Here is a 16,965-nt window from a genome sequence, read left to right on the forward strand (position 1 = left end):
GGGTGATTCAGGAGCAGAATAATACATTCAGCTATTTATTTTATGCTCATTGACTTTCATCCCCAGCTGTTTCTTTGAAACAATGCCATCACATGAGACCTTTTCAGATCGCCCTTGTGCTACACAGCATTGCAGCAAACCTGTCCCACAGTGACGAATTTCCAGATGAGTGTCACATGATGCAGTGAAAGCCCACCCTGCACGCTGTCTGACAGTTTAGCACTTTTACTACTGCAGCCTTTGACTCCCTGGCACCAGTTCTGTTACTCATTGTTGCATTTATATCAGCTTTGCTTCCTATTACTCACTGTTGAAGTTATTCAAGGTATTAGTTCATATTTGAAAAACACAAAGCCTTAAATTCAAGAGAAATTCTTTTCACCAAAAACAGACTTGTGCAGTGCAGAGGAAATAATTATTGAAGGTATCAGAGTCTCACTTCCATAACACATCCCAATTATAACAAAGGGGGAAAATTCCATTTATTCCTTCTGTTTCGAATGATGGATCTGCTCTTTAAACAGCCCTAGTCATGTACAGCACAGGTTAGATCCAGAGCAAAGCTCTCTCTGCACTGTCCCATCAAACAGTCCTGGGGCAAGCACAGCATAGATAAGCTTCAGCGTAAGACTGCCCAACCTCCAACCTCAGAATCCACTGATGTAATGTTTCTGTTTCATCATAGTAGCCATAAGAATGTTGCAATTACCAACCCAGTGAAAGTTTTTGCTGAATTATCAGAGATCCTTTCTTACATTGAACCTACGTCCAGTGATCACTGTGCTGAGACAACCCAAACATGTTTCGTCCTGAATCCCTGTGCCTGGAAAAAGCAGGTTTCAGTCCTCTGGCGGGATGTAATTCACACTCCCTGGGGTTCAAGATTCTGCAGCCACCAACCACAATTGGTCCACTGTCTCCAATTTAACCAAACTGTTGGTAACTTTGGCATCTCATCCAACCCTAGCTGAGCTTCTGAATCTCCATCATAAAAACCATCTACTTCTACCTTCACTCCTGCCTCAGTTCACCTGTTGCTGACACCCTAATCCATGTTTTTGTCACTTCCAGACTCAACTACTCCAATGCTCTCCTGGCCGACCACCCATCGGCTACACTGTGTAAATTTCATATCCTGTACCTCATCAAGTCCTGTTCGCCTATTGCTCCTGTTCTTGCTGACCTATGCTGGCTCCTGGCCCCCAAAGCCTCCCATTTAAAATTCTCAGCCTTATTTTTAAATCCCTTCATTGCCTTACCCATCTATCTCTGAAACTTTCTCCAGCCCTACAGCCCTCTGAGAACTCTCCAACTATGGCCTCAAAAGGAAATTGGATGGCCACTTGAAGGAAATTGGCTTGCAGGGATACAGGGATTGAGCAGGGGAGTGGGACTGACTGAATGTCTCTGTCGCGAGCCGGCATGGACTCGATGGGCTGAATGGCCTCCTTCTGTGCCATAAATGACTCTGACTGTTTAGTGCATCTTTTTCCCTTTGCTCACTGTGCATTCAGCGATCTAAGCCCAGCACTGTGAAAATCCCTTCGTAAACATCTCCACTTTTTCACAGGGTGAAGAGGAGGAGGAGGCTGGTGGTGGAGATGGAAGATCCAATACCACTACCCATAACTATCCCTCCTCCTCCATCACTATTTTTGTTCGCCCTTGTTGAAATCTCCCTTGCTGATCCAGCATCCATTTTTTTTTATAGTCCTCTTAATCACCTTGGGATATTTTTCCACATTAAAGGTGGTACACAAATGCAAGTTTTAGTTGTTTAAGGATTGAATGTAATTCATATTTCAGGCTATAACTCAGATTAAAGAGAGTTTGATCTAGCAGATTACTGAACCAGTAGCCTAACGGGGATGAAATATTGATATGTCTGGATAAAGGAGCTGGATGGTGTATAACAGAGGCACAGTAAGTATCAAGACTCCAAGTTATGTCAGTGGCAACACAAATGGTTTATTTCCTTAAGTGTAAGCTTGCCGCACTATCCTCAATTCCCCCATGTAGCTTAGGCTGACACTTCAGTGCAATACTGAGGTAGTCTTCCATTGCCAGCTGCTGTCTTTCAGATGAGATCTTAAACCAAGGTCTTGTTTCAGGACCTAAATGATTCCATGGCACTCTGACGAAGAGCAGTGTGTTCTCCTGGCATCCTGGCCAATATTCCTGCCTTAGCCAAACACCAGTAAAAATAGAACCCAGGCTGATTTTCCTCCTTTCCCAGTGTTCCTTTTCCCAAGAACTACTCCCTTACTTTGAGAACAGGATCCAAACAAGACGTGAATAAAAAGTAGACTGTCTGAGTTGGCAGAGGGTGCCAAGTTATCTGGAAAACAGGATGTCAGATGGCAAATTCTGAGAGACTGTGCTGATGCATCTATGTCTGAATATTGAGAAATGCACAATTACATGGTTTTGGAATTAAAATGGGAAATATAAAATTTAAAGTTACATACAAAGAATCTTAAAAAATGCCATAAAGTCATAGTTACAGTGATCACAACAGCTACAAAAGCAATTTTGGCTGTGTAAACAGATGTGAGGAGTATAAATCCAGAGGAATATTACTGATAGTCCACCAAGTATTGCTGAGAGTACAAGAGCAGTGTTATTTAACTGTTTTAATTATAAGTCTGAAAATATATCAAAGTGATGGAATTGATTGAGGGAGTGACAAGAGAATGATGACAGGTTTCAGATCATTAAGCTGAGTAGAATTTGAAGGGGTAACTCAAATCTCATTGGAATTGTGAAAGTAAAGTAGGTGCTTTGATCCACATTTTTCAAATAATGTTGGCACCAGTGAGGTGGAGTCAAAGAACCAGAGTGGATTATTATATATATTATGGAAGATGAGAAATAGACTATATTCTAAAAGATGAGTGTGAGTGCACTGTTTGGAGGAAATGCCCGATCCTATTCCAGTTTTATGAGCATGTCTCATGGCTTGAGATCCTACATTGGGCATTAAGACTCTAATTGCTGATTCCGTGAAGTCATTGGCCATGTCTGCATGCTTTACTGTTGCATCCTTGTTATATTGCATTGCATAATGGGTAATGTTCTAAATACAAGTCTGCTTTCTCTTATACTCTGATCTCAAGTGAGTAGTGAAGGGAATGTGTTTCTAAAATGCTTTGATCTTCTATAATTATCAGGTTGAAGAAATCCGAGGCTACATAGACAAGATCTCTGAGAATGTGGAAGAGGTTAAACGAAAACACAGTGCAATCCTCGCTGCACCAAACCCGGATGAAAGTAAGAATTTGATTTTCAAGACTTTTTGAGCGGGTCATGGAGGGCGATCTTGCCAGGTCAGGGAGGCATCTCACTGGGTAGGGGTGGGCAATCACTGAGGGCGATGTCACTGGGCAGGTGTGGGCAGTCACTGAGGGCAATCTCACTCGGCAGGTGTGGGCAGTCACTGAGGGCGATTTCACTGGGCAGGGGTGGGCAATCACTAAGGGCGATCTTACTGGGCAGAGGTGGGCAGTCACTGAGGGTGGTCTCACTGTGTAGGGGTGGGCAGTCACTAAGGGCGATCTCACTGGGCAGGTGTGGGCAGTCACTGAGGGCGATCTCACTGGGCAGGGGTGGACAGTCACTGAGGGTGATCTCACTCGGCAGGGCTGGACAGTCACTGAGGGCGATCTCACTGGGCAGAGCTGGACAGTCACTGAGGGCGGTCTCACTGGGCAGGGGTGGACAGTCACTGAGGGCGTTCTCACTGGGCAGGGCTGGACAGTCACTGAGGGCGATCTCACTGGGCAGGGGTGGACAGTCACTGAGGGTGATCTCACTGGGCAGGGCTGGACAGTCACTGAGGGCGATCTCACTGGGCAGGGCTGGACAGTCACTTAGGGCGGTCTCACTGGGCAGGGCTGGACAGTCACTGAAGGCGTTCTCACTGGGCAGGGGTGGACAGTCACTGAGGGCGATCTCACTGGGCAGGGGTGGACAGTCACTGAGGGCGGTCTCACTGGGCAGGGGTGGACAGTCACTGAGGGCGGTCTCACTGGGCAGGGGTGGACAGTCACTGAGGGTGGTCTCACTGCGCAGGGGTGGACAGTCACTGAGGGCGGTCTCACTGGGCAGGGGTGGACAGTCACTGAGGGTGGTCTCACTGGGCAGGGGTGGACAGTCACTGAGGGCGGTCTCACTGGGCAGGGGTGGACAGACTGAGGGCGATCTCACTGGGCAGGGCTGGACAGTCACTGAGGGCGATCTCACTGGGCAGGGCTGGACAGTCACTGAAGGCGTTCTCACTGGGCAAAGGTGGACAGTCACTAAAGGCGATCTCACTGGGCAGGGGTAGCTTTTCAACACTGACTGTTGGTTTTGGGGCCCTGACGGTCCATTTGCCTTAATCTACTTTAACAGAGTCCTAAATTGTACCGACCAAGAGGCATGGTTCAAAATGATTGGCAGCAGTGACCACAATAAGTGACCTGGAGTTGTTGTTGTGCACTTCATAGGATTATCCAATCTCCCTACTCTTCCTCATTAAGCATGTATATTTCATGCTGACACTTGTGGTTTAGGGGACATGCTCAAATTGTCAGTGTTTGCTGACACAAGTCAGCACAACCAGGCCCCCCTCCACCCAAGGCCAACTGCTGATGTACTGAACAAGTTCTTCTCTTTACACTGCTCATAGTACTAAAGAGCCAAAGTACTGCTTCATATACTAGTTAGGAATTCATGTGACAATGGGTGTCCCAGCCTTCAGTCTGCAGAGGCAGCAAAACTGGCACTGATGCTGGGAGGTAGCGGAAAGAGAAGTGAGACTTATCCAGTGCATTAGTGCCAGGCCTGGGAGGTGCAGGCAGAATGACATGGATGCTGAGGAGAGGAATGAGAAGCAGAATGTTTAGCAAGGGGAGCATGAAGGACAACTAACAGTGCATGACAAAAGGAAATGGGTGGGATGGATCTGTGCCTGTTAGGGGGAGAATGACAGTGAACAGGACAGGGATGAGGGAAATGGATGGTAGTCAAGGGGGCAGAAGCTGGGAGTGTGGCTTTGGTGAGAAGTGGGGAGCAACACTTTGGGATGGGGGATGGAGAAATGAGCCAACATGGGCTGTTGAAAGAGGGGAACTTAAAGATGAGCACCAACTTGATTGGGTTGGAGTGGGAGACGAGTGTCAGTATGGACTGTAAAGGACTGCCTCTGTGGAAGGGTGGAGAGTTGGATGAAGCGCAATATCTCTGTGAACTGGTCTGGAGGGAGTAGAGTGCCTTTGTAATCTGGGGTGGTGAGGGGTTGGGTGTGGGAGAAGGACTGCTTGGTTGGTTGGTTTGTTGAAAATCCAAAAGTCCTTATATTGTCCTAACAGTTTATTAATTGTGAAGTATAAAAATGCTTAAAAATATCAAGAATACATCATTTTAATGTAAAAATTCAAAATTTCCCAGGGACACATGCACCTGAGCTATTCTAGAAATATGACAGCAATTTTATGCCTTCAACATTTGGGTTTCCACTTCTTGTTTTCATGTATTTATGTTTTCACTCCAATACAACTGAAGAAATATTCTGTCTATCTGCAACTTCAGGTACAAAGCCCGTGTAACTATTTGTTTTCACATGTCAGGCCTGGCCATGAGTCGTCAGCTTTAGCTACTTTCTTAGGTTAGCATGTATAATCTAGGCAGAGCTTCAACAGTGAGACTTTGAATTTAAAAGCATTGAGAAAGGATCGGCCCAAGTAAAGTCAGCACTCGAGTTAGCTGCAGTGATGTTGCATCAGGCATAAAAACCTTAAGTTCTGTTTGCAGTTGGTGAGATATCATTACCTCCTGCACAAATATTTCTAGGATGGAAAGGATAAAGAGGATGTGCTGTAATCACCACCTGCTGATTCACTGCAGTCGCTATGAATGAACTGAAAAAGATGTCGTGTTTGGCTATAAGAACAAAGCAGGGCAGCTGCTGCAGTCCTAGCTCTCCTGCAGTGAGAGAGCACAGATTGCACACAAGGGGAGAGTGGTTAACAACACGTATGGGGACCGGACTACTGGTGTGAATGGAGAATGCGGCATGAGAGTGGGGGATGGGCGCCAGCCACCTTCATTCATATTTTCTGCACAGCGATTTGTAGGCTGTAGACTGCAACAGCAACGTATGCTCTGCAATGTCCAATTAATGAGGTGCCTATGAGCTAAGGCTGTTGGAGTAATTCTGACCGCAATAATATTGTAATCTGTGATTAAATGCCTTCTGGTGCTGATTTTTTTTATATATCAATCACATTAACCCCTCTGTAGTTCTCTGCTGCAGTGACATAGATTCCTGATAGTCAGTGTATTGTTTGCCAAGAAATGTTTGGCTCCATTGAGATTTCATAAACAAAGCAAAGTATAGTTTGGAGTCCGACTACAGAGCAGTAACTGAATGAGGGCAGCCAAGCTCTCTGCACAGAGAGTGCAGTGAGGTGAAAGGGCACTCCCCACACAAGGTGTTTCTTGCCCACCAACCTTATTCAGAGATGTCATATGCCAGCTGATGTAGCCATCACTGGTGTGTGGCAGAAAAACTGGCAGTAGATGCAATGTTGTTGGCTCAGGTTTTGTGTGACAGGAAATATCAAAACTGAAAAACATGAAATGTGGCATTGCAGCTGGAGATTAATTCTTCCGAATATCAGCATCAGAGAGAGGATTTAACAGGTTTTTATTTCATCTCTGGATATGAGCAGCACTGGCAAGGTTGTTGTTTTTTATCCTGGGTTGCCCTGCCGAGGAATTGGTGACCCTACTTCTTGAACTGCTGCAGTCCTTGTGTTGATGGTGCTCCCAAAATGGTGTTAGGTAGGAGATTCCAGGGTTTTGTCCCTTTGGCAATGATGAAACAGCAGCCATATCCCAATCAGGTGTGTAATTTATCAGGCACAACTTGCAGGTGATGGTGTTCCTGAAATTTTGCTGCTCTTGTCTCTCTCTGTGTTAGTGATTTCAAGCCTGGGAAGTGCTGCCAAAATAAGCTTGATTAGTTGCAACAGTGCATCCTTTAGATAGTACAGACTAGAAGCATTGTTTGGGTGATGGACGGGGTGGACTTTGAATCCAGCGACTGGGATGTCACTCAAGTAGACTGTTCTGACCTGGATGGTGTTGAGTTTCTTCAGTGTTGTTGCAGCTGTACCCATTCAAGTGAGGATGAGTATTCCATCACACTCCTGACATGAGCCTTGTAGATGGCGGAGAGGCTTTGAGAGATCATGAGTTGTGCCATTTGTTACAGAGTACCCAACTTCTGCCCTGTCCTTATAGCAACATTGTTGATATGACTGGTCCAGTTAAACTCCTGATCAACAGTGTCCCATGAAATGTTGGTGGTGGGGAATTTGGTGATGATGCTTTTGCAGGTCAGCGGAAGATGTTTGAGTATTTTGTTGTTTAAATGGTCAATACCTGATACTTGTATAGTGTGAATGTTGCCTGCCTGGATGTTGGCCAAGTTGTTAACCCCTATTAACTTCAGTTTTTATGGACCATTTTGGTGTCATAATTAACCAAATGTTGCCTTGATGTCAAGAGCAGCTAATCTTGCCTCTCAGTAGTTATTCAGCTCTTGTATCCTTGTCTGGACCAAGGCTGTGTTGAACTCTGGAGCCAAGTGATTCTGTAGAACCTAAGTGGAGGTAAATAGTGTTGTTTGTTGACACTATTGCTAATGATTGAAAGTGGTAGGGTTGTACTTGGCTGGTTTATAATTGTCCTGCATTTTGTTGACAGGACAAGCCTGGGTAATTTTCCACATTGGCTGTGTTGTGTACTATCTGGAGTGAACTAAATTAGCTGGGCACTGGCGTCTATAATAGTGGGGGCCAAATGGGATTATTCGCTGGAAATTTTGACTGAAGACATTTGCAAATGCTTGAGTCTTATCTGTTGCACTCACAGTGGGACTCCACTTGGGAGAGAGGTACTCATGGAGCTTCCTCCTTCTGTTAATTGCCTGATTTTCAACCAACATTTTTGATCAGATATGGCTGGGCTACAGAGCTTTGCTATGATCTGTTGTGATGACATTGTTTATCTCTGTTTTAGCATACTGCCTGTTGTGTTTAGCATACAGTTGATCCAGTATTATACTAGGTTAGTGCCTCAGTGTAAGGAGCATCTGGTACTGCTCCTGGAAAGCCCTTCTACATCTTGGAGCCAGAGTTGGTCTCCCAGCCAGCCTGCTGGTAATGGAGGAATGTGCGTTGTACCCAGTCATGAGATTGCAGATTGTGGTTGTATACAATTCGGCTGCTGTCATGGTCTAACCCATTTAACACGATGGTAATGCCACATGACATGATGGAAGGTATCCTCATTATGCAGATGAGAGTTTGTCTTCATAAGGACTGTTCAGTGCTCACTCCAACAACGGTTTCAAAGATTGACATGTCTGCAAAAGGTAGCTTGATGAGTCGAGGTAATGAGCCAGTCTTGGTAGTTGATTATTCTGTGCCCTTACATCCCTCCAAGTGGTGTTCCAGGAAGGCATCAGGTGGTGTTCAGTATAAAATTTCCTCTACTTTATTTGGCCTGAAGCCATTCGATGTCATGGAGTCCAGAGTCAATGATGGGGACTCTTGGGGTCAAGACCACTCAACTGCATACAACTGTGGCCTCACCATGGTCAGTCCTGCTGGTGGGACATATCCAGTGATGGTAATGGAGGAGTTTGGGATATTGACTGATAGATATGATTCTGTGAATACAACTACGGCAGGCTGTTGCCTGACGCCTCTGTGGGGCAGACATGCAAAAGTTAATTCTTCATTTTAATGCAAATGAAGCAAAACTAATATTGGCAACTGTGGAAAGCAATAAGCTGCAAGTCAGCAGGCATCTACCCACATTGCCAATATGATGCCACAATAGTCCGTGACCTTTCATCAGAACTTTTCTGGTGTTCTGATGAAAGGTTACAGACCTGAACCGTTAACTCTGCTTCTCTCTCTCCACAGATGCTGTCAGACCTGCTGAGTATTTCCAGCACTTTTTGATTTTTATTTCATATTTCCAGCATCTGCAGTATTTTGCTTTTATTATTGCAATATAGATATAAATTGTTGTACAGTGGTATAACCACCACAGTACCGCACCTGGACTGGGGGAAGCTTAATAGAAAGTCAGAAGCGAGTGCTGAATGGAGAGATTAGAAACCAGCACCAAATAGAGAATAGAAAATTAGTATACATGACTAGCATTTCAGAGAATTCTGCGGTGCAGCAACTAGGACCCAGAAATTCACAAACTGGAAAAGTGAGTACACATCAGAGATGGGGAGAGGTTTAATAATCCAGAAATGAATGAAAGAAACATTGGAGTGAAATAAAACTGGATGAGAAGCATCAATGATGAGAGAATAAGCCAGCTCAGATAGATTTAGGTTACATTTTTCCCCAAGATTTTGTGCAGAAAATCGATGGAAAGATGTTACTTTGTAGAATAAATTTGTTTGGTGAAAGGTGAGGCAAAAGAGTCAGATGTTTCTTGTAAAAATGATCAGAATTGTGAATTACTTTGTAAATTAGATTTTCAACCGCACAAGTTATTTTTGTGTAACAATAATGCAATATCTGTCAGTTACTTGATGAACACTATCGCTGATTTATATGGGTCTATATTTTATGTCATTGGTAATGACTTTGTTGACAAGCTGATTGCAGCTGCCATCCATCATCAGATCTGGCTGGGCCACGGCAAGCACTACTGGGTCTTGCTTCTCTCTGGTAAAACTGCTCACGACTCCAGCATCATCATGGAAAGCAACGATAACCCCTGGCATCTTTTCTGCACTACAGTTTTCTTTAACTCCTCTCATCTGTCTCCTTCATCCTCATATCTAACAAGCACAACAGCTCATTAACCTCTTTGGCACTAAGATTGAAGCCAACCGTTCAGTTGCCTTTACTGCATCTCCCCTTCCATTTGCCCACCAATTCCAAAACCCTCCTCCTCTAGTTCTGAAACTGCATCTTTATCTAGTTTCTCTCCAATATCCTCTCATGCCCTCTTTGAACTCATTTTGCTGATGAGACCCACCTCCTGTTCCCTTGACCACAATTCTGTTAAACTCCTGCCCATCTAACTTGCTGCCCTGTCTAGCTGACATTGTAAACGGTTCCCCCTCTCTTTCAAAAGCACCATCATCAACCCCACTCAAAAAATTCATCCTTCACCCCTCTGTTCTTTAAAATCTACCGTCCCATCTCTAACCTCTCTTTCCTCCCAAAGTCCTTGAATTTATTGTTGCCTGTTAAATCAGTGCCCATCTTTCTGGCAAGTCTTTGTTTGAATCTCTCTAATCAGATTTCTGCCCTTGCCAAAGCGAGGAAATGCCTTCTGATAAAGAGGACAAAGGATATGCTGTTTTACTATGGCTCATGTCTGCACTGCAGAAATCTCTTGAACAAATTTCAATATTCTCTGGGGTTCAGCAGTATTGATTGCTCCTGTAAGTCATCCTTTCACCTTATATCCAAGAGTTTGTTTGCAATTTCCCAATATCTAATCATATGATAGTACAACCCAAAGACATAACAACAAAGAGAAACTTCCTTCTGCTGGTTAAGGAGTCCAGGGCTAGGATCATAGCCTAAAAATTAGAGCCAGGCCTTTCAGGAGTGAAGTTTGGAAACACTTCTAAATGCAATGGGTGATAGAAACTTGGAACTCTATTTCACAAATGGCAGTTAATGTTAGATCAATTGTTAATTTTAAATCTGAGATGATTGATTTAAATTAAATAAAGGTATTAAGGGATATAGGGCAACGGTGAATCTATGGAGTTAGGTTGCAGATCAGCCATGATCTCATTGAATGGCGGATTGTGCTCGAGGGGCTAAGTGGCCTGCTCCTATTCTTGCTGCTAAGTATCACCCTATGACCCGAACCCGATATTTTGATTTTAACTCATTCTGTCAATTTTGCTTCTCCAATCTTTCAATAGACAGACTGAAAATACTTTAGTGAGAGTTGTAGTTGCTTTATTTACAGAGGGCAAGTGAACAAACAGTGACAGTTGTAATCAGAGCTCACTTGTTTCACGTAACATCAAGCACCTCATCATTCTTTACCCAGAGTGTGGTGCAAAGGTGGAAATGGCTACCAAATGGAGTGGTTGAGGTGAATAGCATAGATGCATTTAAGAAGAAGCTACATAAGTACATGAGGGAAAAAGTAATAGAAGGCTAAGCTGATAATGTGAAATGAGGTAAATTGAGTGGGAGGAGACTTAAGTGGGCCATAAACACCAACATAGACCGGTTGGGCTGAATGGCCTGTTTGTATTGTAAATTCAATTTAATTCTATGTAATAAGAAAAAAAAAAATTATTTTTTATTTTTAGAGATACAGCACTGAAACAGGCCCTTCGGCCCACCGAGTCTGTGCCGACCAACAACCACCCATTTATACTAATCCTACATTAATCCCATATTCCCTACCACATCCCCACCATTCTCCTACCACCTACCTACACTAGGGGAAATTTACAATGGCCAATTTACCTATCAACCTGCAAGTCTTTGGCTGTGGGAGGAAACCGGAGCACCTGGCGGAAACACACGCGGTCACAGGAAGAACTTGCAAACTCCGCACAGGCAGTACCCAGAACTGAACCCGGGTCGCCAATCCTGTCCGTATTAGTGTGCTAAACAGACTTACTTTTAGTTCATCTTAGCTTTGAAAGAGATCCAAGGTTACATAGGTTTTGTTAATACTAGTCTTAATGTAAACTCTAGGGTGTTCGTGCTTTTACCTCAGCGCACATCCCAAATGACTGACACTGAACATGGACTTTTTCTTTACTTTCGACCACTTGTTCCACCTGAATGTTTTGCTGCTGCTGAAAGTCTATCTTCCTGCCACCCTACCACCACCTTGCCCTGCGCTGCCCGCACCCCCCACAACCCACCCTTAAGAATAGATATTGGCAGGCATCCTGTGCTGGAGGTCACATGAAAGGATCATCACAACATTAACGGATATGGATGTTTGCAAGAAACAAGGTAACCAATTAATGATAATCCCAGATCACTCTGAAAACACATTTTCAATGCCTAGCTCATCAACACAGAATAAACTCTTTCTTTCAGTCACTGCAGCATACGTCTGTAATGAGCATTTCAAACCTGTGTGAGCTCACTTTAAAACACAGCAGTTAAATGTTGCAAATCATTTCTGTGAAATAAAATGGTCAAATGACCAGAATGTGGTGCTCCCATGGTGAACAGGCACACATTAGGGCAAGAATCTCCTCCGTCAGCAACATTTTACAATGCACCCTTGATAGTGTATTCTGTTGCAAAGAAGGTATTCCTTTTGAGGCCTAGATGTGGCCAGCTGCAAATCACACAGGAACGTGAGAAAGTCCGGATTTTGGGCACTCCCTTCAACAACAACAATAGTAACTTGCAGTTATACAATGCTTCTAACATAGTAAAATAGACCAAGGTGCTTCACAGTAGTGTTATCAGGAAGTTTGATGGTGCCCAAGCCAAAGAAGGGCACATGAGGTTAGGTGAATAAAAGCATAGTCAAGGAGGAGGTAGGTTTGATGGTGCATTAGAAGGAGGAGAGAGAAGAAGGGAGGTTTAGGGAGGTAATAATGATGTGTTTTATGTAGGAATAATGCGGTATATTCTGGATAAGTAGGCAGTGCTACTTCTTCTTGCTATCTGGACTGTTTAATGAGTCAGATTTATTTTACAGCAGTGTAGTGTATTCATTTTATCGACGCACCATTTTTTATTGGCTATCACAAGACTGTATGACGCAGGGCTGCCACAGCCATTGTAGCATGGTTAATGATGGTTTTCTCTCTCATCCACATGTTCATTGACTGAGCAATGCTTTATGTCTGGATGACCATTTATGATGTGGTTTGAAATATACTAATAATATGCTCCTTACCATGGTAGGATTTTCAACTTCGACAAATTCTACACTAGCAGGTGGAGAGAAGAAAGTGGAAGGCAGTGAATCATGAACACATTTTCCTCTTGTGCATGGCAGATGAGCAGCAGTTCTTTAGGATTCCATTTAGACCCAAAGTTTACATTTCATAAGTAATGCCTCGGGCACTGTCTTTGAAGCTCACCTTTTTTGAACCTCTGCCTTCTTCTCAGGTTTGGAAAATATCCAGTCTACATCCTTTTGCACATAAATTGTTACTTACAGTTCTAAAGTAGCCTGTTAGAGAAAAGTGCCCTGCAACAATTGACTACTTGGCAGTAAAGTAAGCAGGGAGGAAGTACTGCTCCTTTATAATAATCCTACGGAGGCGTGAGTGGGAAAGCTATAACTCTTCCCAATTGCAAGTAAAAACAAAAAATGTTTTTTACATCAGGTTTATATGTTAAAAAGATTTTTGGATACCTGCCAGGTATCAGAGTAGATAATGGTGAATTTTTGTGTCTCATGAAAATAAAGACTTGCATTAATATAGCACCTTTCATAATCTCAGGACATTCTAAAGTGTATTACCACCAACGAAGTCCTTTTGAAGTGTAGACACTGTTGTACTTTGGGAAATGCAGCAGCTAATTTGTATACAACAAGCTCCCACAAATAGCAGCAAGATAAGGACCAGATCATCTGTTTTTTCTGGTGTTGATTGATGGATAATTATTGGCCAGAACACCCAGGATAACTCCCCTGCTCAGCTTTGAATATTGCCATGTGATATTTTATGGCCACTGAGAGGGAGACAGGACCTCAATTTAATATCTCAGTCCTGTGCTGGAGTGTCAGCATTGGTGTTTGTGCTTAAATCCTGTGCTGGGATGAGGGAGCAGTACCAGAGGACAAGCGCGATGCCAATATCATCACCCTCTGTAAGAACAAGGGTGACCGCGATGACTGCAACAACTATTGTGGAATCTCCCTGCTCAGCGTAGTGGGGAAAGTCTTCACTCGAGTCGTTTTAAACAGACTCCAGAAGCTGGCTGAGCGTATCTACCCTGAGGCACAGTGTGGCTTTCAAGCGGAGAGATCCACCATTGACATGCTGTTCTCCTTTCGTGAGCAACAGGAGAAATGCCACAAACTACAGATGCTCCTCTATGTTGCTTTCATAGATCTCACTAAAGCCTTTGACCTCGTCAGCAGACGTGGTCGCTTCAGACTACTAACAAAGATCGGATGTCCACCAAAGCTACTAAGTATCATCACCTCATTCCATGACAATATGAAAGACACAATTCAGCATAGCGGTGCCTCATCAGACCCCTTTCCTATCCTGAGTGGTGTGAAACAGGGCTGTGTTCTCACACCTACACTGTTTGGGATCATCTTCTCACTGCTGCTCTCACATGCGTTCAAGTCTTCAGAAGAAGGAATTTTCCTCCACACAAGATCAGGGGGCAGGTTGTTCAACCTTGCCCGTCTAAGAGCGAAGTCCAAAGTACGGAAAGTCCTCAGCAGGGAACTCCTCTTTGCTGACGATGCTGTATTAACATCCCATGCAGAAGAGTGTCTGCAGAGATTCATCGACAGGGTTGTGGCTGCCTGCAACGAATTTGGCCAAACCATCAACCTCAAGAAAACGAACATCATGGGACAGGACGTCAGAAATGCTCCATCCATCAATATCGGCAACCACACTCTGGAAGTGGTTCAAGAGTTCACCTACCTAGGCTCAACTATCACCAGTAACCTGTCTCTCGATGCAGAAATCAACAAGCGTATGGGAAAGCATCCGCTGCTCTGTACAGACTGGCCAAGAGGGTGTGGGAAAATGGCGCACTGACATGGAACACAAAAGTCCGAGTGTTCCAAGCCTATGTCCTCAGTACCTTGCTCTAAGGCAGCGAGGCCTGAACAACATATGTCAGCCGAGAGCGACATCTCAACTCATTCCATCTTCGCTGCCTCCGAAGACTCCTTGGCATCAGGTGGCAGGACCGTATCTCCAACGCAGAAGTCCTCGAGGCGGCCAACATCCCCAGCTTATACACCCTACTGAGCCAATGGCGCTTGAGATGGCTTGGCCATGTGAGCCGCATGGAAGATGGCAGGATCCCCAAGGACGCATTGTACAGCAAGCTCATCACTGGTATCAGACCCACCGGCCGTCCATGTCTCCGCTGTAAAGACGTCTGCAAACGTGACATAAAGTCCTATGACATTGATCACAAGTCGTGGGAGTCAGTCGCCAGTGATTGCCAGAGCTGCCGGACTGCTATAAAGGCGGGGCTAAAGTGTGGCGAGTCAAAGAGACTTAGCAGTTGGCAGGAAAAAAGACAGAAGCGCAAGGAGAGAGCCAACTGTGTAACAGCCCTGGCAACCAATTTTATCTGTAGCACCTGTGGAAGAGCCTGTCACTCTAGAATTGGCCTTTATAACCACTCCAGGCGCTGCTTCACAAACCACTGACCACCTCCAGGCGCTTACCCATTGTCTCTCGAGACAAGGAGGCCAAAGAAGAAGGACTTGAACCCACAAACTGCTGGCTCAGAGGTGAGGGTGCTATGAATGGAGCCACGCCTCAGGTAACATCTGTGGATTAATGTGACTGGCTTTTAGCTAGTATCTGAGAGTTACTATAATTGGATATCATTAGCATCAATTTTAACATAACTGTATCTGGAATTGCTGATGAATATAACAGAATCAGGTAGTACTGTATGTCAGAGAGTGTTGGTGAATGTAACTGCGTGTCAGGAAGGTCAGAAATGTAACTGTGTGTTGGTGACCGTAACTGTGTGTCGGGGAGAGTCAGTGAATGTAACTACATGTCGATGAGTATTAGTGAGTGAAACTGCGTGTTGGTGAGTGTAATTGCGCGTCGGGGAGAGTTGAAAATGCATGTCAGTGAATATAACTGCCTGTCGAGGAGGGTCTGTAACCTTAACTATGTGTTGGGGAGGGTTGGTAACTGTAACTGCGCATCGGGGAGAATTGAAAACATAACTGCGTGTCAGTGAACGTAACTGCATGTCGGTGAATGTAACCACGCATTGGAGAGTCTCGGTGATTGTAAATGTGCGTCGGACAGTGTCGGTGATTGTAACTGCGCATCGGAGATTGTCAGGGAACATAATGGTGCGCTAGGGTGGGTCGGGGAATATAACTGAATATTGGAGAGTGTTGGTGATTATAACTACATGTCGGGGAGGGTCAGTGAATGTAACTGTCAGGGAGAGTCGGCGAGTGTAGCTGGGCGTTGGGCAGAGTCGGTGAGCGTAACTGAATAGCAAGGCGTGTATGTTAATGTTTCCGGGTATCAGTTGACTGTGGGTTAAATAATTGAATAATAGTTTTTCTGATTATTATGATTTAAAATTGGGGGTTCTCAGTTTTACTATTACTGGATAATGGGCTGCACAGATGGTTTTGATCTTCATAGCAAAGAAAACATGAGCTCCATGTATGAAGAGATGTTATAAGACTCTCAATGAAGTTTGTCTGATTGTGATCCCACAAGAATAAGTTTACCACTGTTCAAAATCTGCTTATTTTATTGGCAGAGGTTTTCTGTTTAGTTATGGCCTGGCAGAGTTCCCAGTCTAGGTTGGCAAATGTTGCTTACATCTTTTAATGTATTGCTGCTAATGCTGACTGGGTCCCGTTAATGTGGATGTTTGAGTATGATTGTGGATGTATATATTTGTGTCCACTAGGTTAATGCTTTATTAACATTCATTATTATGCTGGCACACACCCTGTAACTTGCTCGTACAGATTGCACATATTCCGATTGCAGCTGGGACAGAACAATACCCTCCCTTACCACTTCCACCCCCCCACCCCATCCATTTCTCAGGACATGCTTTTGCATAATGCTGAGAGTTGGTCACAAGACCCCTGCTCGTCTGTGTTAGTACTGCTGTAGCACAGAGGTGCTGTGTGCCTTTGCTGCTGGGGGTTACGGGCCATAGATGATGGCTTTCTGGGAAAGGAGACATTGTAGCAGCCAAAACTATCCTGAACTCATTGACCTCTACA

The 16,965-nt window shown here is 44.4% G+C and overlaps 1 protein-coding gene across 2 annotated transcripts in view; it reads left to right on the forward strand.

Annotated features, from left to right (window-relative positions):
- The window catches only part of LOC137346642 (syntaxin-1A-like), a 320,432-nt gene that overhangs the window by 113,144 nt on the left and 190,323 nt on the right, over positions 1-16,965 (forward strand). For both annotated transcript variants that reach the window (XM_068010271.1, XM_068010270.1), the window contains exon 3: positions 3,171-3,270. In XM_068010271.1, the coding sequence (XP_067866372.1) occupies positions 3,171-3,270 (100 nt within the window). The remainder of the gene's footprint in view (positions 1-3,170; positions 3,271-16,965) is intronic.

Source organism: Heterodontus francisci, chromosome 30 (genome assembly GCF_036365525.1).
Source record: "Heterodontus francisci isolate sHetFra1 chromosome 30, sHetFra1.hap1, whole genome shotgun sequence".
Classification (NCBI taxonomy): domain Eukaryota; kingdom Metazoa; phylum Chordata; class Chondrichthyes; order Heterodontiformes; family Heterodontidae; genus Heterodontus; species Heterodontus francisci.